Source organism: Haliotis rufescens, unplaced genomic scaffold (genome assembly GCF_023055435.1).
Source record: "Haliotis rufescens isolate VD_foot unplaced genomic scaffold, xgHalRufe1.0.p SCAF_59, whole genome shotgun sequence".
NCBI lineage: Eukaryota > Metazoa > Mollusca > Gastropoda > Lepetellida > Haliotidae > Haliotis > Haliotis rufescens.
In genome coordinates, this window is record NW_025964323.1 from 872,300 (window position 1) to 898,247 (window position 25,948).

Sequence of the window (25,948 nt, forward strand, 5' to 3'; positions counted from 1 at the left end):
ATGAGTTAGATGCCTTTCCAGATCTGTCTGCATGTGCCCCCAGTGGCAAAAAGATGTGATCAGGCGAGTGAAGGATATCGATTGTTGTCATGAACTTGAATTTAGAAACTGGCAGAACACTAACAATAATTTATAAAACACATCTCCACATTTACACCACGACAAAGCATTCTCTGGTTGAAATATTTGAAAAACACCAGAACTCTCTGTAACCTGTATTTATACTGTGTGACGCACGTGCACTCTGTTTTCGGGTACTGTTGCTCCTTTGCGAGATGATCTCTACACTACATGGTACGCGTCTCTTAAAAGTGTCGTGAAGTACCAATCGAGTTTCTTTTCAATCGGTTACAATTTTAAAAGGATGCTGACAGGGACTATAGGATATATAGTGCCATGAACAAGGATTCATATGTTTATCAGATTTTTAGTGTTTCTAGTCAAAGGTTTATCCAATTGTTTTAACATGAACATCGTTTTAGGTGAACTGATGTAACACAAAGTTATATATAAATATGAAAATATTTAATAGTTAATTTTACACCGTACTGCCATGGCCATGTGTCGCTATGACCTAGTTCGGCCTTTACACGTCATCAAATAATACAGTTCTTGGTCGGGGGCGACACATGTTTTCCGACTTTAAAATCATCCACATTAGTGTAAAAATTAAAAAGATATAGTTCTGCTAATTCGAAGTGTAATTTAACTGAAATGTTGGTTCAATAAAATGAATATTTAACAACTAACTGTCCATTTGTGAAAAAGAATGGTGCGTTTTAACAACAGAATGATATCACACGTCCGTAATACAACTAGGAGAATGTATGTGTTACTATCCATTCCTTATAATATCGGACCTCGGGTCCATCATTTGTAAGGTATGGAGAGTCGATCGGACATTCCCCTCTATAGCGTGAGTGAGTGAGTATGGTTTTACGCCGCTTTTAGCAATGTTCCAGCAATATCACGGCGGGGGACACCATAAATGGGCTTCACACATTGTACCCATGTCGGGAATCGAACCCGGGTCTTCGGCGTGACGAGCGAACGCTTTAACCACTAGGCAACCCGACCGCCCCTAGAACCCGACCGCCTATAGAAGCTGTTATACGCATAATGTTTCATACTTTCACGAATGGAACCCGCCTAAATACAACCGTCAGCAAATGTGACAGGTGTATTAGGACGGCCATATAGTATATGGTAAACCATGGTAAGCTACCGGTTGATGGTATGAGCAAAGTTCAACAGGCAGGGTCAGATGACACGTTATCAGCTGGGTCACACATTGCGACAACCAGGCCACCCTGTTCTTTTATCAGTCGCCATCGTAAGGGGACACTCTTGGAGATGCCATTTCTGTAATGTCCTCATGTGATGAAATGTTCACACATAAGAATGATTTTTCCCGATAATGTAAGGACCTCTGTTTCCCTTTTTGAACCATTACGTCATACATGTACATGATTAAGTTTTACGATTGTGCGCTTGTGTTTCCTGTTTTTGGAATAGAGTTAAGTGACAAATCATGGAACTGAGCCCAAATCGTTTTATCACGTACATTTGGTAAACACCATTTGCAATGAGAATATCATAGTAATCAGTGGTTTTCACTGTAAGTAATGATTGTCAAATTCCTAGCAGTGTTAGTGAAATAATAGCATTGTCTCTCGAACGTGGGCTGACATCCCTAAATTCAGTGTTTGCAAAAAATTAAATTCTGTTTAGTTCAACGATGGAATTGTTATAGCTACGCGGTTGTTGCTGGGTGCGGCGTTATGCAACAAAGAAACATTTTGGGTTTTTTATGCAAATTGTGTGAGTGTCGGGTTCTACCTGTGGGGCAGGACATGCTTACCCTTTTCGCGAACGCCGGGTATCATCACTTATTTTCACTCATTCATTCATATGATTTTCTTCACTATTTTGCTTTTTATATCAATGGAATCTGAGACTGAGACTGATTATTCTCTGGCGTTGACAGGTTATATTTCTACTCAGACTAGTTAAGTCATCTGGTTTCAAATGCTGATAAATATAGGAGACAGTCGGGACCCAAAACAAGGTACTATGTTTTTTGGGTATCAAATGTCTATTTAACGAGATTCGAGTGTACTCTTTCAGTCTGATAAGTACATTGACTTGGTTGGTGCATGCAATCGTATACCAATTGCATAGATCGATGATGATTATGTCAATCAGAGGATTGTCTGAAGGATTGACTCGATTATTTTCAGACCGTCATTTGATTGGAATATTGCTGAGTGCGGCGTTAATCAGTAAGCAAATAGATGAAACTCAACTCATCTCAGAAAATGCTGGAAATCGATGCTGGTCCTGCACAAGTAAATATATGTGTAAAGGGTGTTCTAACAATGTTGAAATGAATACACAAATTGGAATACATTAACTAGAACCTTTATATTAACATGTTTTTTATCATTTTTAAAATCTATCAAATGCATTTCACTTTCAACTATTCATATTTGCATAAGATGCATGTTTGCACATACGGATCTCACTAAATATAACATGGAAATGTAACAATATTTTCTATTTCAGATTATGACAAAACACGCCAGTAATGACTCTAGTTTAAGGGACAATAAAACATCATTCAATTGCCCCCTGTTATACCGACAGCGTGTGTCCATCTTAATGTGTATTCTGTGATTCTATTTTATTCTGGCTGGATGTTTAGGCATTGTTTTATTTGTCAGGTTTTTTTATGTCACATTTCAATCGTGTTACGACATATATCTCTTGTATAATCTAACGACACCCACCCCACATTTGGTCCACAAAAATGTGTGATTCATGTCAATTACTTTTTTTGCAAGATCCCAACAGCCAACAGTTGATCTTTTCCTTGCCTCCATCAAATATGTTTTCTCCGCCTCTAATCAAGGCTCACTTTGCGCATCTCAAATCAAGTTCCTTTTCCCTGCCTCCACTCAACTCGTGCTTTCTTGCTTTACTCAACCCCTGTTTCCCAGCCTCTATTAAACCCTGTTTCTCATCCTCTACTCAACCAGTTTCCCAACCTCCATTAAACCCAGTTTCTCATCCTCCACTCAACCAGTTTCCCAACCTCCATTAAACCCTGTTTCTCAACCTCCAGCCAACCAGTTTCCCAACCTCCATTTAGCCCTGTTTCTCAACCTCCACTCAACCAGTTTCCCAACCTCCATTAAACCCAGTTTCTCAACGACCACTCAACCAGTTTCCCAACCTCCATTAAACCCTGTTTCTCATCCTCCACTCAACCAGTTTCCCAACCTCCATTAAACCCTGTTTCTCAACCTCCACTCAACCAGTTTCCCAACCTCCATTAAACCCAGTTTCTCATCCTCCACTCAACCAGTTTCCCAACCTCCATTAAACCCTGTTTCTCAACCTCCACTCAACCAGTTTCCCAACCTCCATTTAGCCCTGTTTCTCAACCTCCACTCAACCAGTTTCCCAACCTCCATTAAACCCTGTTTCTCAACGACCACTCAACCAGGTTTCCCAACCTCCATTAAACCCAGTTTCTCATCCTCCACTCAACCAGTTTCCCAACCTCCATTAAACCCTGTTTCTCAACCTCCACTCAACCAGTTTCCCAACCTCCATTTAGCCCTGTTTCTCAACCTCCACTCAACCAGTTTCCCAACCTCCATTAAACCCTGTTTCTCAACGACCACTCAACCAGTTTCCCAACCTCCATTAAACCCTGTTTCTCATCCTCCACTCAACCAGTTTCCCAACCTCCATTAAACCCTGTTTCTCAACCTCCACTCAACCAGTTTCCCAACCTCCATTAAGCCCTGTTTCTCAACCTCCACTCAACCAGTTTCCCAACCTCCATTAAACCCTGTTTCTCAACGACCACTCAACTGGTTTCCCAACCTCTAATAAACCCTGTTTTTGATCCTCCACTCAACCAGTTTCCCAACCTCCATTAAACCCTGTTTCTCAGCCTCCACTCAGCCAGATTCCCAACCTCCATTAAACCCTGTTTCTCAACCTCCACTCAACCAGCTTCCCAACTTCAACTCAACCCAGTCTACCAGTCTTCACGCATGCTGTTCCCTTGCCTCAACTCAACCCTTTTCCTTGCCTCCACTAAATTCTGTTTCCCGGCCTCGACTTAATCCTGTTACCCAACCTCCACTCAACCCAGTCTACCAGTCTTCACGCATGCTGTTCCCTTGCCTCAACTCAACCCTTTTCCTTGCCTCCACTAAATTCTGACTCCCGGCCTCGACTAAATACTGTTACCCAGCCTCCACTCAACCTCTGTTTCCCTATTCTCATTCAGCTTCTATTCCGCGGTCTCCTCTGCCTCCACATAACACTACTCCTCATCCACCACTTCATCCACTCTCCCCCCCCCCCCCCCCCCCCCCGCCTCCCTTGCCCCTTTTATACTGTTCATGTCTATCCCATCCCCTCTTTCCATGTCTCCCTCAAAACCTACTATTGCTATCCCCTCTACCAGGCTCTTCAATACTTCTGTACGCCTAGCATCTATCTTGAATAGTATGCTCCCAGCTACGATACAATTGGAATTGAAACTGGCCCATTACCGAAGAGACAGTAGTATCTATAACACAGGAAAACGTACATACACGAGTAGAAATATTATCACCCACGTGATAAGACGAGTGAGTGAGTTCTGTTATACGCCGCATTTAGCAATATTCATTGAATACCATGGCAGCGGACACAGGAAATTCCCTCCACACATTTCGTATCCAAATGGGGCACCAAACCCGGACCATCGGCTTGACCCATCCTCGCCCAGATCAGTTCAAAATTCTTTCAAGCCTTTTTGACAATACCTTCTTTTATCCACATGCCCGGGCAAAGCAACAATTTACAATCATATTTAGGAGATACTGTGTTTTCAATGCAGAACTGGGTTTGCTGTAGATATAACCTCGATAAATTGAATTTCAAACCGAACGCGTAGCTTGTTATCTCCATTCTGCGACCCGTGAAGATCTGAGGTAGAATAGGTCTTCAGCAACCCATACTTGCCGTAAAAGACAACTTTGCGACTAACGGCATCGGGTGGTCAGGCTCCCTGACTTGGTTGAGGCATGTCATCGATCCCATTTGCGTAGATCGATGCTCGTGATATTAATCACTGGATTGTCTGTTTCAGACTCGATTATTTACAGACCGCCGTCATATAGCTGGAATATTGCTGAGTGCGGCGTTAAACAACAAACTCACCAACCATTCTGCCATGACATATTTTACCGCGAACATTCAGGTGTTAAGGGAAAATATTGACTGAAGCGGCATAGATTGACTCCAGTGTTTTGAGTCGGTTATGTATCTGAATAACGGACATGCCGAAAATAACCTTTAACCAAAGTATGGAGCTTTCTTTGCCGACATTATTTGCATATGGCACTATACTTTACTCTGATTTCCTGCTCATTTCTGATAGGCACATTAAGCGTGAAGCAGGCATTGTGAGATTTGCTTCCAAGCCGCACGTCATGAGTATGGCGTCACACCGCTCACTGGGACGTCATAATCTGATATTGAAAAGCGTAAAATTACAAGCTCTCTGGTCTCCCTAAAGCTTGAAATACACTTTCTTAGTCGATTATTATCGTGTTTTCGACCAAATCTATTGTCACATATTCTTTGCTTATTTATTAACCGCAAATTCTCATTTTATAGTTTATAAATGTAAATATAGTTATTTCAAAGTACCAACCATCAGTGACTGAGAAAGAAGTACTTTTCTTTGTGTTTTACTTTTTGCGGTGATGTGACCGGTCAGCCGACTGTTTTCATCAGATGTGGTTATTATTATTATACCTCTGACTGACCAATCAGTGTCGACTTATTCTCACAGTCATGGTGGAATGTACGTTAAACGTCGATGCATGATTGGGTAACTCATGAAAAAGTGCTGCTGCAAACAAGTTGCGTTTTTTACATTCACCCGGGAATAAATCCTTGCAGTTGTAACATCCAAATTAAGTGTTCCTAAGAGCACTTCATGGAATCCAGTATTTCCATATAGAAGTTGACCTTCGTATTCTTATTACAGCGGGCGGTAATGAAGCTTAGTGGTTGAGCGTTCGCTCGTCACGCCGAAGGCCAGGGTTCGATTCCTGCCTGTGGTAAAGTCCATTGCTAAAAGCGGCGTAAAACAATGTTCATTCACACACTCACTCTTATTGCAGCATCCGTAAACAGGGTAAAGAAACATAAACAAGGTAAAGAAACAGTTGATAATTAATGAGAAGGTATTATTAATTGGTTACAATATCGGCTACGTTGTGCGTTTTCGAAAGTGAAGTACGCAGTTACTCGTACATTTAAAGGAATCTTTATCTCTACTTTCATTTTTCTATTCCTGCATTGTATCCTCAACGGAACTGTGTATACACTATCTGTATTGTAAAACAGAAATAAATATATTGATCGGGTTCAGATTTATTTCTGAATATACAAATAAAAGCATTGCAGAGCTAGGCTTCTTCGGCTTCTCCTTCTTCCTCGTCAAACTCTCCCTCTTCCTCGGCGGTGGCGTCCTGGTACTGCTGGTACTCGGACACCAAGTCGTTCATGTTGGATTCGGCCTCAGTGAACTCCATCTCATCCATACCCTCGCCAGTGTACCAGTGAAGGAAAGCCTTGCGACGGAACATGGCTGTGAACTGCTCGGAGATACGTTTGAAGATCTCCTGGATGGCCGTGCTGTTGCCAATGAAGGTAGACGACATCTTGAGACCACGTGGCGGGATGTCACAGACGGCAGTTTTAACGTTGTTGGGGATCCATTCGACAAAGTAGCTGCTGTTTTTGTTTTGGACGTTGAGCATCTGTTCGTCAACCTCCTTCATGGACATACGACCTCGGAATATTGTAGCTACGGTCAAATATCGTCCGTGACGGGGATCACAGGCAGCCATCATGTTCTTGGCATCGAACATCTGCTGGGTGAGTTCGGGCACAGTCAGGGCACGGTACTGCTGGCTTCCTCTGGATGTGAGTGGAGCGAATCCGGGCATGAAGAAGTGGAGACGAGGGAAGGGCACCATGTTGACAGCCAATTTACGGAGATCAGCATTCAACTGTCCGGGGAATCGAAGACATGTTGTTACTCCGGACATGGTGGCGGACACCAGATGGTTGAGGTCACCGTATGTGGGTGTGGTCAGCTTCAGTGTCCTGAAGCAGATGTCGTAGAGGGCCTCGTTGTCAATACAGTAGGACTCGTCAGTGTTCTCAACGAGCTGATGTACAGACAATGTGGCGTTGTAGGGCTCAACAACTGTGTCCGACACCTGAAAAAACAAAATAATCACATTATATACTACCTGGATATGTCAATTCAAATTACAACATAATAACTTCAAATAATTGAAACTCAATCGTATCGATATACCGTGGTGGTAACAGTGACATATTTCATCCCTCCGCTTCTCCGAAATAGAGTTAAAGTTAATCATAGTAAAGACATCCAACTTGTGCTTTGAAGCTTTAATTTTTGCCCTTTGCCCGGAACAGCTGCAATATTGCAGAGTCATGTATACCTTTGGTGATGGCACAACAGAGAAGGTGTTCATGATCCTGTCGGGGTACTCCTCCCTGATCTTGCTGATGAGGAGGGTGCCCATGCCAGATCCGGTGCCGCCACCCAGGGAATGGGTCAGCTGGAAGCCCTGCAGACAGTCACAGCTCTCCGCCTCCTTCCGGACAACATCCAACACGGAGTCTACCAGCTCGGCACCCTCTGTGTAGTGACCCTTGGCCCAGTTGTTGCCAGCACCGCTCTGACCGAAGACAAAGTTGTCTGGACGAAAGATTTGACCGAAGGGACCGGATCGAACAGAGTCCATGGTTCCGGGCTCCAGATCCACGAGAACAGCACGAGGAACATATTTACCTCCTGGAAAACGCAAACATAGTTAATTTAAAGTGTTTAACATGATTATTAATTACATGGATAATGAATAGAATGTTTTGACTTGAAGAACCCTTTCATGAATTTATTGTATAAATGTATAATAGCTTCTGTTGCATATTCATTCCCTACCATTTACAATAAGTCGGCACATTTTGGGGGTTTGATTCTCCAAAACAGAATATGTAGGTTCGGACTCGAATCAAATCACCTAAACTAAACATATTATATATATTATTCGTAAAACTGAATTCATTGAAGAAGGCAGATAACTGGTACTTTTTTTAGCATCATACACACCTGTAGCCTCGTTGTAGTAGACGTTGATTCTCTCCAGTTGCAGGTCGGAGTCCCCGTGGTAGGTACCGGTGGGGTCAATGCCGTGCTCATCAGAGATCACCTCCCAGAACTAGAAGTACAGAATAAAGTTAAGATTTTATCTATTCTGTCTTTTAATGCGACTGAGGGTACACCCTGTATAGCCCACACACCCTTTCACTGTAATTTCTGCTAAAGTTGCATTATAAATCAAGAATCGGTTTGGTGTTTTGTGCTACTGATGCAAGTCTTCGTCATCCATTAATGACGTTTCTGTGTTAAAGTAGTAATTACACTACTGTTCGCAGTAATATGCACACACACACACACACACACACACACACACACACACACACACACACACACACACACACACACACACACACACACACACACACACACACACACACACGCACACACACACCGCGTCTCAATAGGCAATGTTCTAGTTTTGTTCACATTTACACCAACGCGTTTACGAATTGCCGTTAACAAATTCACGTATATCGAAAGAAGTGAATGCTTGTTTACCTTAGCACCGATCTGGTTGCCGCACTGGCCAGCTTGCATATGGACGATCTCTCGCATATTGAATGTTGGAGGAAGGAGGGAGCCGGTAAGTCCTTTTTGCTGTAGAATACAAGCTTGGCACTTGAGTTGTCACTGAACACAAGCCAGTAGAGGCGCTTTATATAACCCCGAGTTGTAATCTTGTTCCTGACTGGCTGGCGGTTGCCCTGCCTGTAACCACCAACATCCAGTAGCTAATTTTAATCCCTTGTTATCGGTATTGGATAATCCCGATTAGCCTCATTGTCAACATGAATCTGCTATTGTGGCCCCTCACACAAAAGAATTGATTTCATCTAATTAAAGCTATTCTAATATCTTAATTGTAGTTATATATCAAAACGCTATGTTCACATGTACTTGATAAAACATATAATATGTGATTACCAGGTATATGTGTCTGTTATGGAGAAATTGTTTATTAACGCCATACCTCAATACATGGTAATCACGCTCGATGAATTCCTAACACGATGTGTTATTATCCCACAGAGTAATCCTCCGAAAATCTCGCATTAACTCTCCAATTACGTAAAGAATAACCACGGCTAGACAAGGCCAAATATGCACTAAATGTGGGAACTAAACTGCCGGACTAAAGAAGACATACACTTAAAACTTGGATTTGACCTAAAAATACAAACGTTACTTGGCTGAAAACAGTCGCCTGTTGTGAGATAGTCATTGACATGACGCGCGTTATGTCGCATAGTATACCCGTATCAAATACACCATAATCGAGTGACCATGTCTTGTTTGTTTCAATGTGAGCCACCATCAGACATGGGCGTAAACTTTATTTTGCTTGGCAGCTTGTGGGTGTCCTTATCATCTAAATATACATTAAGTCTTTGAAAGGCATTTGGAAGTGATGCACATAAGGAAGAGAGTTTATATTAGCAGTTGTCAAACATTTGTCAACATTTGAAATACATATACCCTAACGCTATTAATTTGATATCCGATGATATGGTGTTTGACAACACTTGACAAAATCAGTTTGACAAGAAAAGAGTTGTAGATGTCTTTTCTCTAACAATTAGGACATGAATTTCTCAACATCTTTTTAGTGAGTGAGTGGGTGGATGGATTTAATGTGCTTAACGCCCATAACAGTATTCCAGTTATCACGGCGTGTTAGCTTAATCTGGGAGAAAAGCACGATGTGATGCAAGTCTCAGACCTAGACACATAATCCGGGCGGACCGGAATTCGAACCCTCGTAAGATTTCTGGTGTGCCCACCTTCTTAGTGAGATATTGAAGCACACACTGAACACTCCCTAACGTATAAACATTTATGTCTTGGGTAAATTAAAAGGGACAGAAGTAACGCCAATGTCAACATTTATCATGCAGTTTTTGAACACACTGAATAATTTAAACGAAAAGGTCTATAGTTATCTTTAACAACATTTGTTCGTCACGTTCATTTTATAATGTAACCCTCCACTAGTCTTTAACCGCAAACTCTATCCCCGACACACTCTATCCCTGCCCGAGCTCTATCTCTATGCCCAATGCCCCGGCAACCCTCTATCCCCGGCACACTCTATCCGTGCCCCAGCTCTATCTCTATGCCCTATGCCCAAGCATCCCTCTATCACCGGCACACTCTATCCCTGCCCCAGCTCTATCTCTATGCCCAATGCCCCGGCATCCCTCTATCCCCGGCACACTCTATCCGTGCCCCAGCTCTATCTCTATGCCCTATGCCCAAGCATCCCTCTATCCCCGGCACACTCTATCCGTGCCCCAGCTCTATCTCTATGCCCTATGCCCAAGCATCCCTCTATCACCGGCACACTCTATCCCTGCCCCAGCTCTATCTCTATGCCCAATGCCCCGGCATCCCTCTATCCCCGGCACACTCTATCCATGCCCCAGCTCTATCTCTATGCCCTATGCCCCAGCATCCCTCTATCCCCGGCACACTCTATCCGTGCCCCAGCTCTATCTCTATGCCCAATGCCCCGGCATCCCTCTATCCCCGGCGCACTCTGTCCCTGCCCCAGCTCTATCTCTATGCCCTATGCCCTAGCATCCCTCTATCCCCGGCACACCCTATCCCTTCCCAAACTCTATCGTTATGCCCGGGCATCCCTCTATCCCCGGCACACCCTATCCCTTCCCCAGCTCTATCTTTATGCCCTATGCCCCAGCTTCCCTTTATCCCCGGCACACTCTATCCGTGCCCCAGCTCTATCTCTATGCCCAATGCCCCGGCATCCCTCTATCCCCGGCGCACTCTGTCCCTGCCCCAGCTCTATCTCTATGCCCTATGCCCTAGCATCCCTCTATCCCCGGCACACCCTATCCCTTCCCAAACTCTATCGTTATGCCCGGGCATCCCTCTATCCCCGGCACACCCTATCCCTTCCCCAGCTCTATCTTTATGCCCTATGCCCCAGCTTCCCTTTATCCCCGGCACACTCTATCCGTGCCCCAGCTCTATCTCTATGCCCTATGCCCTAGCATCCCTCTATCCCCGGCACACCCTATCCCTTCCCCAGCTCTATCGTTATGCCCCAGCATCCCTCTATCCCCGGCACACCCTATCCCTTCCCCAGCTCTATCGTTATGCCCCAGCATCCCTCTATCCCCGGCACACCCTATCCCTTCCCAAGCTCTATCTTTATGCCCTATGCCCCAGCATCCCTTTATCCCCGCATCCGCCTATCCCCGCCCTGCAAAACCCTTGCTGTCGCTGTCCTTGTTCCAATGATGGACCGTGATTTGGAAAATCCCTACGTTTACTTTTATTTAAAAAAAGTTAGGGATAGTAGTATGGGCAAAATAAATCTGATGGTATGTTTCAAGCTTGTTACGCTCCATCCGTATATTAGGCGAATCCCATTCTTTCAACCCGCTGTTTATGGATCAGTGCATAATCGAAACAAATCCTTACACACACAGCTATCATTTCGTATTTTGTCTTCTAGGTTATATTAAATTTCTAATTTATTTAGCCTTTTTTCTCTTAAATCCGCGACATGTTCTTCCTTTGTCGTCGTGTGATCCGATTTCGCATTAGCTGTTTATTTCTTGTTCTTTTGTATTTCTTATCAAATATTCAGACTAAACGCAAATGTACAATGGTTCTGCCCCTATCTCTGTCGGCACTTGATAACACATTCAGTGGAACCTCGTTGTGTCGCACTCGTAGGGACCCGGAAAGAGATTCGAATTATCCGGGTTTCGAGACAACCAACAAAGTAAATTTCCGTCAAACAAACATCACGTTATGAGAGGTTATTACGTGTAGTCTTGTCATCTTTGGTTTCATACAACGTTTCAAATACGATAACCATAAAATGCATGTAGAATGTATAATAATATTACCCCATCACTGTGAAATTGAGTCTACATATGCATGTTGATAGGCTTGTAGGACCTATTATAATATCTCAACAAGGTTATCAGAAATTTTCCTCCAGTCAGCGCAACATGACGATACACCCTGTTATTACAATGCAGTTAATTTTGAGATAATGTGGAGATTTAGCCCAATTATGTTGGTTGTTACCTGCAGGGCAACCGTCAGCCAATGAGAAACAAGCATGCAACACGAGGATCATATATAAACTGCGTCCGCCTTGTTCTGGTCAGAAACAACTCAAGTGCCCAGCTTGACAGAAACGATAAAAAGGATTTACCCCCTCTCCTTCTTCCTCCAACATGCGTGAGATCGTCCATATGCAAGCTGGCCAGTGCGGCAACCAAATCGGCGCTAAGGTAAATTAACATTAAGGAATTTATGTACACAAAATAATATAAAATGGTGAACACACTTGTATACGTGATAACAATACATTTCTTTTGACGTTTGTGTGAAAGTAGGTTTTTTTCATATTTTTGCTGTGATCTAATTTCTACCAGGATAAAAATCAACATATCTCTGTCACAAGTAAGACTGTGATAGAAAGGTATCAATGTATTGTTTTGTTGACAAAATGATATATTTTACATCTGAGACCTTACAAATCGAGATGATTAAAACTTTATCAGAGAAGTTAGTCTGTCATTTGGTAATACTTATGATAAAATTCCAGTTCTGGAAGGTGAAAAATGTGTGATGGCTCTGTCGCAGTTATAGGACAGAATAGATAAAATCTAAATTTTATTCTGTACTTCTAGTTCTGGGAGGTGATCTCTGATGAGCACGGAATTGACCCCACCGGTACCTACCACGGGGACTCCGACCTGCAACTGGAGAGAATCAACGTCTACTACAACGAGGCAACAGGTGAGTTTGACGCTGAAATAAGGAGGGCCGGGTATATTTACTGGGAACTTTTATTCTTTTCGCATACCAAAGACGATAATCGTGATAACTATAGATACTTCTTCAGAAGTGTTTCATTTATTAGAATTTCACTGAAATAGTGAATGAGGGTTTTCACTCCTGAGATTCGAACTCCGACAAGAACACGTATTCCAAGACAAAAGGGCGACATACATAGATTCATGTGACAAATTTTACAATGCAGCAAAGCTAGATGAGAGCATAACGTTGTACATATAAATAAATAAGAAAAAACAAAAAATGACCATATTACATTTTCCAGGAGGAAAGTATGTCCCCCGTGCTGTGCTCGTGGATTTGGAGCCCGGAACAATGGACTCTGTCCGATCCGGTCCCTTCGGTCAAATCTTCCGTCCAGACAACTTTGTCTTCGGCCAGAGTGGTGCTGGCAACAACTGGGCCAAGGGTCACTACACAGAGGGTGCCGAGCTGGTAGACTCCGTGTTGGATGTTGTCCGGAAGGAGGCGGAGAGCTGTGACTGTCTGCAGGGCTTCCAGCTGACCCACTCCCTGGGTGGCGGCACCGGATCTGGCATGGGCACTCTCCTCATCAGCAAGATCAGGGAGGAGTACCCCGACAGGATCATGAACACCTTCTCCGTTGTGCCATCACCAAAGGTATACATTATTCAGCAATATTGCAGCTATTCGGGGCGAAAATGAAAGCTTCCAAATTTGAAGTCTTTAGTATGATTAACTTCAACTCAATTTCGGAAAAGCGGAGAGATGAAATAAGTCACTGTTACCACCACGGTATATCGATACTATTAAGTTTCAATTATGTGAAGTTATCCTGTTGTAATTCGAACTGACCATATCCAGGAAGTCTAAAAAATATGATGATTTTGTTTTTCCAGGTGTCGGACACCGTTGTGGAGCCTTACAACGCCACATTGTCTGTGCATCAGCTCGTTGAGAACACTGACGAGTCCTACTGTATTGACAACGAAGCCCTCTACGACATCTGCTTCAGGACACTCAAGCTGACTACACCCACCTACGGTGACCTCAACCATCTTGTGTCCGCTACAATGTCCGGAGTAACAACATGTCTTCGATTCCCTGGACAGTTGAATGCTGATCTCCGTAAACTTGCGGTCAACATGGTGCCCTTCCCTCGTCTCCACTTCTTCATGCCCGGATTCGCTCCACTCACATCCAGAGGAAGCCAGCAGTACCGTGCCCTGACTGTGCCCGAACTCACTCAGCAAATGTTCGATGCCAAGAACATGATGGCTGCCTGTGATCCCCGTCACGGCCGTTACCTGACCGTTGCTACAATGTTCCGAGGTCGCATGTCCATGAAGGAGGTTGACGAACAGATGCTCAACGTCCAGAACAAAAACAGCAGCTACTTTGTCGAATGGATCCCCAACAACGTTAAAACCGCTGTCTGTGACATCCCACCACGTGGTCTCAAGATGTCGTCTACCTTCATTGGTAACAGCACAGCCATACAGGAGATCTTCAAACGTATCTCCGAGCAATTCACAGCCATGTTCCGTCGCAAGGCTTTCCTTCACTGGTACACTGGCGAGGGTATGGATGAGATGGAGTTCACTGAGGCCGAGTCCAATATGAACGACTTGGTGTCCGAGTACCAGCAGTACCAGGACGCCACCGCCGAGGAAGAGGGAGAGTTTGATGAGGAAGAAGGAGAAGCTGAAGAAGCTTAGATAAAATATTATTTCCTCTGTGCAGTCAGAAATAAATCTTATTCCGATCAATATCTTTGTTCTGTCTAGTCAATACACATTATTGGTTAGAAATTAAGCATAGCTGCTTGCGAGAGCGAACATACATTTGCAAAGGTTATAGAATGTAAGGGTAAGAAAGACAAAGCAAGCACTGCTTCAGCAAATTAACACAGTGCGAATTTTTCCATTTACTTTTATGAAGGGTATTTAGGTAATTGTATCATGAAAAAGCAGTTAACTCTCAATACGACGTGTTACAATTATATGTTAACCACCATAAAAGTTCTACCTTTACAGCTGTTTATCACATAATGAATATGATCGTTTCAGGCCTTTCTTGTCAGTGAACGAAAACGTAAATATGTATTCCCGTTTTTATGAGGTGTAAGTTGTAAGATAGATATCAATGTTATATCTCTTCATGTCCTATATTAATTTTCGGACTGACAATAAGTTAGTGAGTGAGTTGGGTTCAACGCCGCTTTAAACAGTATTCCAGTTATATCAAGCTTAACGTGGGAGGAAAACCAAAAGTGATACAGGTCTTAGACGTTTACCACCACTTTGGTGCAACACACGAGGACGGGTCTGGTGCTGAGAAAACTAAAAACATAATCGTCGGGAGCCGGGATTTAAACCCACAATCATTGATTTGTGGCTTGCCCAAAGGACGCCACACTGCACAGGGATTTTGCGTCACCTTAGACGTCTTAGACGTGCCCGCGACTAGCAATAAATTGATAGGCTAAAAGAATAACTCTGATGTGATGTGATCAAGTTTAGTAGCATACATGTAGGTACACCAAAGGAAAATGTACCATTCCAACTTGTTTGCTGTATAACGCCGCACTAAGCAATATTCTAGCGATTTGACGGCGGTATGTAAACAACCCAGTGAACGACTTCATGAACATCGATCCACGCAATTGTGATACGGTGACATGCAATCAACCAAGCCACTGAGTCTGACTCCTCAATCATCTAATCGCCTCTTTCGGCAAGATTAGTATGTTTGTGAGCTATTCTTCTACCTGGAATCCACGAGGAAAGAGTCATGACTTCAACTTAACAATAGCCAAATTTTTATTTTAGTTCGAGAAATATTCATGGAGCTCCAGCCTTTGGTTTTTACGTTTCACGACTTTTGAGGTACAATCGTGCATGCTCTTTCCGCCTAAAGTGCGTCATACGACTCTTGCTCAGAAGTTGTTGAGCCAGGTTAAAACAGTGAAGGCCTTAGCAAAGCTATCAAACGTTTTGTGGTAGACTCGTGGAGGATTTATCCACATTTGACGCAGCAGTGACAAAATGATGTCCGATGCAATTCTCTATTTCTACTTGTACCGTGTTTGTTCGGGAAAACAATTGAATTGCCTTTGCATGTGCGTGTAACGAGGTTCACCGGTGTGGCAGGATAGACTCATCTTTTCGCGAACACCTGGTATCATCACTAATTGAAACATGCTCATGATACATTCGGATTCGTACGACCGACTCTGATTTTAGCAGAGATTTCTAATGAATGTGGAAAGGGTTTTGTCGCCTTTATTTAATTACAAGTGATTCAGTAAATAGTACAATAGGAGCGATGACACCACGCGTTTTTGATGTTGATGTATTCGATGCAAAAAGGAACCAGTGTGTGTTATGTCGTTTATAGACAGGTCACATAGGATGATCATCATCATGTATACGTAATTAATTCTATATGAAAGTGTTGTCCGAATATTTATGTTATGACAATAAAGTATGTTGAATAATACTAAGCTCTACAAGCATGTTAATTCTTGCGTTAAAGAAGATCGTATCTTGTTACACGGGTGGCCCAGTCATCTAAGGCCCCGCGATTCGCTTTTCAGAGTTGCGTCCCTTGGGCACGTCAGAAACCTATGATTGTGGGTTCAAATCATACATCGCCCCAATTGTGTTTCTAGGTTTGTAAGCACCATACTCGTGGGTTTCACCGAAGTGGTAAACATCTGAGACCTGCACTACTTGGGGCTTCCCTCCCACATTAAGCTGCACGCCGTGATATAACTGGAATACTGTTAAAAGCGGCGTTAAATCCAACTCACACACTCACTAACTCACTATTTGGTGTTCAGACTGTAATATATTTGAATATTTTGCAAAATATTCTTCATCATTATAAATATGCTATTTTTATCAATCGAATTGTGAATGGCGATTTACCAACTTCAGACAGAAATGTGTGTCACAATATTAATGATGCGATGTGTGTGGACGTGGCAATTTGTAAATTGATTTGTAACTGAATGCGCACTGTGATAAACGTTTAGTTGTTAACGGGTTTATCTCTATATCTATTTATCGGATATTTGGGGTGCAAACACACGCCTGGAAATGAATACAATTTAACATCGGGCTTTCTCTTGGTTCTTCTCATGATACATATATCCTGCTGCTCGAGAGGGTATAAATTGTTAGCAGAGATATTGAAGACGCCGGAGTGACCGTGAGTTAATGAGCGAAAACATTGCCAAAGTTTTTGATTGAATATGTAAACATGAAGGATCCAATCCCGAGGGTTTACTTTTTTAACTAAAACGTTTGAGAAATGTTTTCACTGTTCTATAAATAAAAGCAACAAAACCCGTTCCATATTCATAAGATTGTACGATGCCGATAAGATCACGAGAATGTGTTTATGAATCACTATGATGATATGAATCACAGTCATGATACCAGGTGTACGTGTAAAGGTGAGCGTATCCTGTCCCATCGGTGGAATCCGCCATAAACACATGCAAAGGCACGTCAACTGTTAACCCGAAAAAACCCTTCATCAACAAATTCGGAATTTAATAATCGTTTTCGGAAGAAAAATATATGATTCGAATTTGTCATCGGTTGCGCCAATGGCCATGAAACAGGATTACCGGCAAGGATCACGAGGGTTTCATTCAGCCAGTCTTCAGGAACAGTCAAGACATCCACATAAGTTAGAGAGAAAGATGTTTTTATTCGTTTGTTTGAAAGTACAGATCGTTGTGGTGAGTAATATAATGTTGTTGCAATGAAATTGTACAATTTTCTAAGGGATGGTTGACACTTGATGTCGTAGTGTTCCGTGTATCGTTTGACAATTCAGGTTTCCATATTTATCATCTCAAACTTGGATAGCTCAACTATTTAACTGAATTCAATGATCTAGTTGCACAAGAATTTGAAGTTAATGGTTCGTTATTATTTTCCTGCCAGTACAAAAATTGCCACTAAATAAGTGGACAAGGTTTTATACATCCGTTATGTTATGTTCACATTTCGGATTCGAAAAGAAATGGCGCTCGCCTTATTCAACTTGTATAAATATCTACCAATAAATCGTAAATGTACTTTTCAGGCCACAGAAGCAAAACTATCAGGATCTACATATACAAAAGGACCAATGATCACCAGAAAGCAGGTTAAGTGCATATATGAACCTACATCGACGGCTGTCCAATATGGTCATGTATATAGTCATACCTGTTCAAAATAAAAACTATAAATTTTTAATTTAAAGTTTACACGATATACGGCTTTTCCATTGGACGAGAGGTCAGTCACATGACCGTGAAATTGACGTTCATAAGTTTTTCACGAGACCGTGTTCTTTAAATGACGTAAACACTGACGGACTACTTCCACATTCCTGGGGAAACCCCTTGGAATTCCCTAGCACAAAAAAACACACATAAGCGTTCTTTCTGATCATTTAGAACCTTTATTCTTGGTCTCAGCGTTTCAGTATACATTGAGAAATGTCAGAGAGCGTGACTGCATGATTGTTCACGAATATCCTCGCTGCGGTCTATCCTAATGAACAAACGATGAAATGCACATCTAAACTATCGTAGTGTGGACTCGATCCGTGCCAAGGCTGACATTGACCGTCTCCAGCAATCCATGAATTTACCTTAGTGTCTGTTTGACGCATCTTTATTCACCTTTCAATGATCGGCCAGTTGATCAATGATGACGTACACATGTAACCGCCACACGTTCATTAACAACTTCGGAAATCTCTCCCGTCACGTTTATTTTGACGTCTTGTACTTGATGTAATTGTATTACGACGCGCTGTCATTGTGACTGACTTACTGAGGTAGTTCTTTACAGACCTTTCTCATCTAGTGAGGATATGATTTGAACACATGTGCTGCTTAAGATGTTTCTGAAGAGCAAGTTGTGCATCCATACGCCCATGTCATCTCTCTTTTTGAGGAACTATTTTACTCCGCGATAAAGCTGGTTGTTGTATGGCTGTCAGTGTAAACATGAAGTCACACGCATATAAAAGAAATTGTGTTTAGATCTTGGCCTACATCCTTTGGGGTAAGAAATTGTGATAAAAAAATTATAAGAATTGACTTTCACTTTGTGTGAGTTCATTGGAGTATGAACCTTCATAGAGTGAGGGCCAAACATTGTATGAACGTCGTCGGAAGCTCCGACGTTCATTCGGTTTAGCCCTCACTCCCGTTTTCTTTGACAAACGTCGCCCCGGTAATGTTTCTATGTTTGTGAGGATCATACCCGAATTCGTTGGTTTCACCAAACTGGTAAACGTCTGAGACTTGCTTCACTTTGGGTTTTCCATTAAGGTGACACGCTGTGATTATATAACTGGTATACTGTTAAAAGTGTCGTTAAACCCAAATCACCAAATCATTCTTTGACACACGTATTATTTAATGAATATAAATAGAAACAAAACTGCTAATTGGATTCAGATTTATTTCTGACTGTACAGGACAATAGCAAGACTACGCTTCTTCAGCTTCTCCTTCTTCCTCGTCAAACTCTCCCTCCTCCTCGGCGGTGGCGTCCTGGTACTGTTGGTACTCGGACACCAAATCGTTCATATTAGATTCGGCCTCAGTGAACTCCATCTCATCCATACCCTCGCCAGTGTACCAGTGAAGGAAAGCCTTGCGACGGAACATGGCTGTGAACTGCTCGGAGATACGTTTGAAGATCTCCTGGATGGCTGTACTGTTGCCAATGAAGGTAGACGACATCTTGAGACCACGTGGTGGGATGTCACAGACGGCGGTTTTAACGTTGTTGGGGATCCATTCGACAAAGTAGCTGCTGTTTTTGTTTTGGACGTTGAGCATCTGTTCATCAACCTCCTTCATGGACATGCGACCTCGGAATATTGTAGCTACGGTCAGGTAACGGCCGTGACGGGGATCACAGGCAGCCATCATGTTCTTGGCATCGAACATCTGCTGAGTGAGTTCGGGCACAGTCAGGGCACGGTACTGCTGACTTCCTCTGGATGTGAGTGGAGCGAATCCGGGCATGAAGAAGTGGAGACGAGGGAAGGGCACCATGTTGACAGCCAATTTACGGAGATCAGCATTCAACTGTCCGGGGAATCGAAGACATGTTGTTACTCCGGACATTGTGGCGGACACCAGATGGTTGAGGTCACCGTAGGTGGGTGTAGTCAGCTTCAATGTCCTGAAGCAGATGTCGTAGAGGGCCTCGTTGTCAATACAGTAGGACTCGTCAGTGTTCTCAACGAGCTGATGTACAGACAATGTGGCGTTGTAGGGCTCAACGACTGTGTCCGACACCTGGAAAAACGAAAACATCAAATTATTCAGATTGGTGAGCTATGGCATGTAGGAAATTCGACAAAGAATAAATTGGCGTTTGTTTTTAGGTCTCAAACTGGGGTTTTAAAGCTACACTTAAGGATTTTACATTTTGGAAAGTGCCTTCAATGTCTCCTATCAACATACCTTTGGTGATGGCACAACGGAGAAGGTGTTCATGATCCTGTCGGGGTACTCCTCCCTGATCTTGCTGATGAGAAGAGTGCCCATGCCAGACCCGGTGCCGCCACCCAGGGAGTGGGTCAGCTGGAAGCCCTGCAGACAGTCACAGCTCTCCGCCTCCTTCCGGACAACATCCAACACGGAGTCTACCAGCTCGGCGCCCTCTGTGTAGTGACCCTTGGCCCAGTTGTTGCCAGCACCGCTCTGACCAAAGACAAAGTTGTCTGGACGAAAGATTTGGCCGAAGGGACCGGATCGAACAGAGTCCATTGTTCCGGGCTCCAGATCCACGAGAACAGCACGGGGAACATACTTGCCTCCTGGAAAATTTAGCTACATATTAGAAAATTTGTAACATATGCACAATATGTACACCGTGAATCTAATGCTCTCACTTCAGCGTAATTGCAGTGTAAATTGTCGACGATTACTTTATGTGTCGCCTTTCTGTGTCGGAGTAGACATAAAACGTATAACAGTATTGAAAGGGATTGCCTCTTGTAGGAGTACTAGAGAGAAACCCCTTATTCGCAATTTCAGTGAAATGTAGGTTATTGAGAAAGTACAACTTCAATAGTGAAGAGGTACATGTAGTCCTGGCGATAATCATATGCGGTATGCGAAAAGATAATCTAGAAAAACCAAACCTGTAGCTTCATTGTAGTAGACGTTGATTCTCTCCAGTTGCAGGTCGGAGTCACCGTGGTAGGTACCTGTGGGGTCAATGCCATGCTCATCAGAGATCACCTCCCAGAACTGGAATTAAAGAATGCATTTTATATTATATATATTTCCCTAAAATTTAACATCATGTCGCAGAGAGCACAAACTTTCTGAAGCAAATGAATCCATGTGAAGAATCTGCTAAGTATCTTATTTTTATGAATCTCGTTTTGTTGTAAATTAGACCTGATCAATGGTTAACTGCTCGGTTGATTAAAGACAGTTTGTTTGGTTTTATTTTACAATTACATCCCAGGACTTGCATGAAGGGTTGATTTCTTGATTTCCACCGCCATTAGTTGTTAATTATAAGACAAAACAATAGCCGAGCATGTAGTAAATATCGATAACGATTGTATGAATCTTGTGTGTGTATTCTATTTGTCCTTTGTCTGGACTTTCATTTTATTGCATGCAGAAACAAAACAACATAGTATGATTTTTGTTCATATATTACCTCTGTGTGTGTACGTGTGTGTGTTTTACATATTGGTATCTATTATATCATTACTGCACGACTCAGGGAATGAATTCAATATAACATACCAATCTATTGCCCTCTATTACCAGGCGTTCGAACATCTGTTTTGATCACAGCCTGTCCTTTTCGTATTTTTTCGTATTTTCATGCTAGCTTGAAATGACATGCATCAAATATATTTTCATATTCAATACTTTAAGGGAATATAAATTACCTTAGCACCGATCTGGTTGCCGCACTGGCCAGCTTGCATATGGACGATCTCACGCATATTGAATGTTGGAGGAAGGAAGGAGGCGGTAAATCCTTACTGCTGTAGAATACACGTTGGGCACTTGGGTTGTAACTGACCATACCTACACGGAGACTGTTTATATAACCCCGTCTTGTAATCTTGTTCCTGATTGGCTAGCTGTTGTCCTGCCCGTAACTACCAACATAGTCAACTGTTATCGTCATTAGTTAAGCCCCAGTTAAACAGCATTGTGGTTATTCAATTAAAGCTATTATAATATGTTTCAGCGACCCTGATATCTCTCCCGATCTGTGTACATATTTTTTTCTTTTCATGTTCAAATTTCCTATTATTGTCAAACAAAGATGTACATCCGCAGGTCATGCATGTCGTGTTCGACATATTTACATTTGGAAGCATTTAGTTATAAGCAAAATGTTACAGATATGATATGTTTGGCTTTGGCACATTTTAGGTGACCGTGAAAATAGGGAGTGCTGAAAACCTAGAAATCCAGTTTTAAGGTTGTTATTACCATTGACACCGTAATATACTTCGTGTTGTGCTTTCAAATTGACGTTAATCAAGGATAGAAGTAGAACGTTGACTGATAAATGAATGTAATTTCCTTACCGTTTTACTGGGAACATATGTAATCGCAAATGTAATCTTCCTTGAGTCAGGCAACAAACACTTACTTTTTATGTAAATTGTTTGAGTGACGGGTACAGGAGATGCTTATCCTTTTCGTGAGCACCTGCTTTCATCACAAAGTTTCAATGAGCCATCCGTATAGATTTCACCGCTATTTTGCCTTTTACGCCCAATGGAATCTGTTTCGGCAGATAATTGACACTGGTTATTCTCTGACGTTGACGATTTTCATTATTTTACAAGGCCTGGTGTCATTGCTGGTGGTGCAGTGTTTTAAACATCACCTTTGCTTGTGTGCTAGTTTTTGTGAAAAAAGATGTGGATCTTGCTGATTAGATAATATCTCATTGGTAATGAAACACTGTTGTTGGTGGAGTGAGTATGATTCTACGCCGCTGTTAGCAATATTCCAGCACTATCACGACAGGGAAACCAGAAATGGGCTTCACGCATTGTGCCAATATTGGGAATCGAACCCGGGCCTTCAGCGTGAAGAGCAAACGCTTTAAGCACAAGGCTACCCCACCGCCCATAAACCGCTTGAACGTTGGATGTTAATTATGCATACTTCAGCACACTCACCTAATCCTTCATCGGTTATATCTCATTAGTTAGACACCCATCAATTAGCCAGCCAATTCTCGGACAGTGAGGTAGGAGATTAATGAAGACAATACCTACAGCTGTAATGGTACAATCCTGATTAAAGTGCTCTACTGTTCTGGGTACCAGGGCAGTCAGTCATGGTAAATGGGGAGACAATAGGGTGATTAACTAGTGTCTATTGCAGAATTTTAGGTATACGTTTATTCAATTATTCCTATACACATTACAAAATATACAGATATAATACATGATAAAGTACATTGCAAAAAAAATATTAAGATACATATCCAATTAACATCAGTTATATGAATATGGTTATTGATTTAATATATATTTGATGGTTAACATCTACATACATCTTCAAACATAGTACGATATATATTCTGAAACATACATTCTGGAAATCAATTATATGACATGGTTGTAATGTACGGTTACCATCTCAATGATTTACCCGTACAACCATCTTTGAACACGTTTACAGGACAACAAAAGGGGATACAGCATCGGCATACCCAATTGGGGCTTTTCTGCTGGTCATAATGTCATTAATCTTTTCACTGATCATGCTTGTGTCGAGGTTGCGATATTTTCTTCTCTTTGGTGAACCTGCTTGAAATTCTCGGGATTAGACTGTTCCTTCCCGATGTCTACACACTTGTAGTTGTTGGGGTGGTTTGAACAGGCTTCCTCTCACTCCGAACTTTGGTTTTCACGTTAGGGGGAATTCTTGAATAACAATGTCCTTGTCCAGTATGTTTGTGTATATCACGATAAGTTGTGATTAAGCTGTTGGAAGCGTTGATTGTGTCCAGTGTACAGTGGTGTTTCGTCTGTTCTTGGTGCTAAATCTATGATCATTATAAACTTACTTCTACCCACCCTGGGAGTTAACAACAAACCGAGCATTTACAGTGAATGTGTGATCGGTACAAATAATCAGTACACATGGCACACCTCCTAATCAACAAATGAATTTCATGTATGAATATCATCTTAAAAGGGGGACACGGGTGGCCCAGAATTGGGTGGCTCGTTAATTATGATATCAATCACTGGATTGTGTGGTAACAGATCGCCGTCAAATAGCTGGAAATTTGCTGAGTGCGATGTTAAGTACTAGATATACAATAATAAAGCCATTAGGTTCTTTGTGCTTTCTCCGATGGGCACGTCATGAAAAAAAACCATGAATACTTTCATCATAAATGCACAAACATACACCATGTTCATGGTCCACTCCCAATAGAGATCCCGGGACGGAACAAGAGTTGACTAATGACGGCTTTGTCTTGTATTGCCATGGCCACCTTCAAACAGATGCATAATGGTGTTAAACAGCATTTACTTATTTACTTCTGATTCTCTTTGAATTACTGTAAAATGAATCCCCGTTAGTCCAGACGATACTGTTTTCACTGTAATCGTCCGGATAATCCATAACGAACCATGGTTTAGAGTTATGCCCTTTTAATCCGACATCGCATCTTCAAACAGACAATCCTGAAGGATGACTTGGCAATTATAGGTTACGAGTTCTCGTTACACATGGACTGTTTTTAATTCAGAAACCTATGATTGTGGGTTCGAATCCCGGTTCGCCCCGATTATGTTTCCAGGTTTGTGAGCACCATGACCGTGCTCGTGGGTTTCACTGAAGTGGTAAACGTCTGAGACCTGAATCACTTCGGGCTTTCCTCACACATTAAGCTGACACACGCGCCGTGATATAACTGGAATACTGTTAAAAGCGGCGTTAAACCCAACTCACTCACTCAAGTGTTCATGTCCAAATCAATGAGATAGACTATAACCAAACATGCAGTGAACTGTAGCTCGTAATCCAACCCAGGGATGAGGGCACAGTGCGGTTAAACCACACAGAGGTGTAGTGTTTCATGTTCTTCCAATTTCCGTATGCTTTGGTTATCTTCTCACCACCAACATACAAGTATAGCAACACCCACTATATTAGGCCAGTCTGTCTATGCACGCCTGCATTGTCGGAGCCAATGCTGCTAAGGTGAGGTGAGATGAAGTGGGGTTTGCCGTCGCGTTCAAGATAATTCTTGCTTCTAAAGTGGAACATGGTAAGTAAGTGTATCTTTTATATTTTCCATTACACGTTTTCTTTGACAAACATCGCCCCAGTTATGTTTCTATGTTTGTCAGGACCATTACCCGTGCTCGTGGGTTTCACCAAATTGGTAAACGTCTGAGACCTGCATCACTTTGGGCTTTCAACACACATTAAGCTGATACGCCATGATATAACTGCAATACTGTCCTAACAGATTCCGTTATATTGTCAGAACATTCAAAGCATACGAAATATTGTTTATGTTAAAATGTCCTTTCTTGCAGTAAGCACTGAGACATATAGAACTGGAAAATACGAAGATACAATGTACCTAAACACCCTTTACAAAAGTAAGTAGGAAAATATAAGTTATGTGTTCATATCCTGAAGCAGTGTTTGCTTTGTTTTTCTTGCCCTTACATTCTATAACATTTTATAACCATTGCCAAGGTATATTCGCTCTTGAAAGCTGCTACATGATGCTTAATTTCTAACCAATAATGTGTATTGACAAGACGGATTAAAGATTAAGAAATTTCTGACTGGATTGAGGAAAGAATAGT

The 25,948-nt window shown here is 42.3% G+C and overlaps 3 protein-coding genes across 3 annotated transcripts; 1 reads left to right on the forward strand and 2 right to left on the reverse strand.

Moving 5' to 3' along the window:
* Positions 1–6,438: 6,438 nt before the first annotated feature.
* On the reverse strand, positions 6,439–8,894 carry LOC124142787 (tubulin beta chain-like). Its single transcript, XM_046511446.2, has 4 exons — positions 8,774–8,894; positions 8,225–8,333; positions 7,554–7,909; positions 6,439–7,304 (listed from the first exon to the last, which is right to left on the reverse strand). Exons 1-4 carry the CDS (start codon positions 8,828–8,830, stop codon positions 6,486–6,488), a joined length of 1,341 nt encoding a protein of 446 aa, XP_046367402.1. The 5' UTR covers positions 8,831–8,894; the 3' UTR covers positions 6,439–6,485.
* Positions 8,895–12,483: 3,589 nt separating this feature from the next.
* Positions 12,484–14,855, forward strand: LOC124142794 (tubulin beta chain-like). Its single transcript, XM_046511455.2, has 4 exons — positions 12,484–12,546; positions 12,949–13,057; positions 13,380–13,735; positions 13,975–14,855. The coding sequence occupies exons 1-4, from the start codon at positions 12,490–12,492 to the stop codon at positions 14,791–14,793; spliced, it is 1,341 nt and encodes a 446-aa protein (XP_046367411.1). The 5' UTR covers positions 12,484–12,489; the 3' UTR covers positions 14,794–14,855.
* A 4,682-nt stretch (positions 14,856–19,537) lies between these two features.
* LOC124142791 (tubulin beta chain-like) lies at positions 19,538–22,176 on the reverse strand. Its single transcript, XM_046511451.2, has 4 exons — positions 22,025–22,176; positions 21,254–21,362; positions 20,571–20,926; positions 19,538–20,402 (listed from the first exon to the last, which is right to left on the reverse strand). The coding sequence occupies exons 1-4, from the start codon at positions 22,079–22,081 to the stop codon at positions 19,584–19,586; spliced, it is 1,341 nt and encodes a 446-aa protein (XP_046367407.1). The 5' UTR covers positions 22,082–22,176; the 3' UTR covers positions 19,538–19,583.
* Between the last annotated feature and the right edge of the window lie 3,772 nt (positions 22,177–25,948).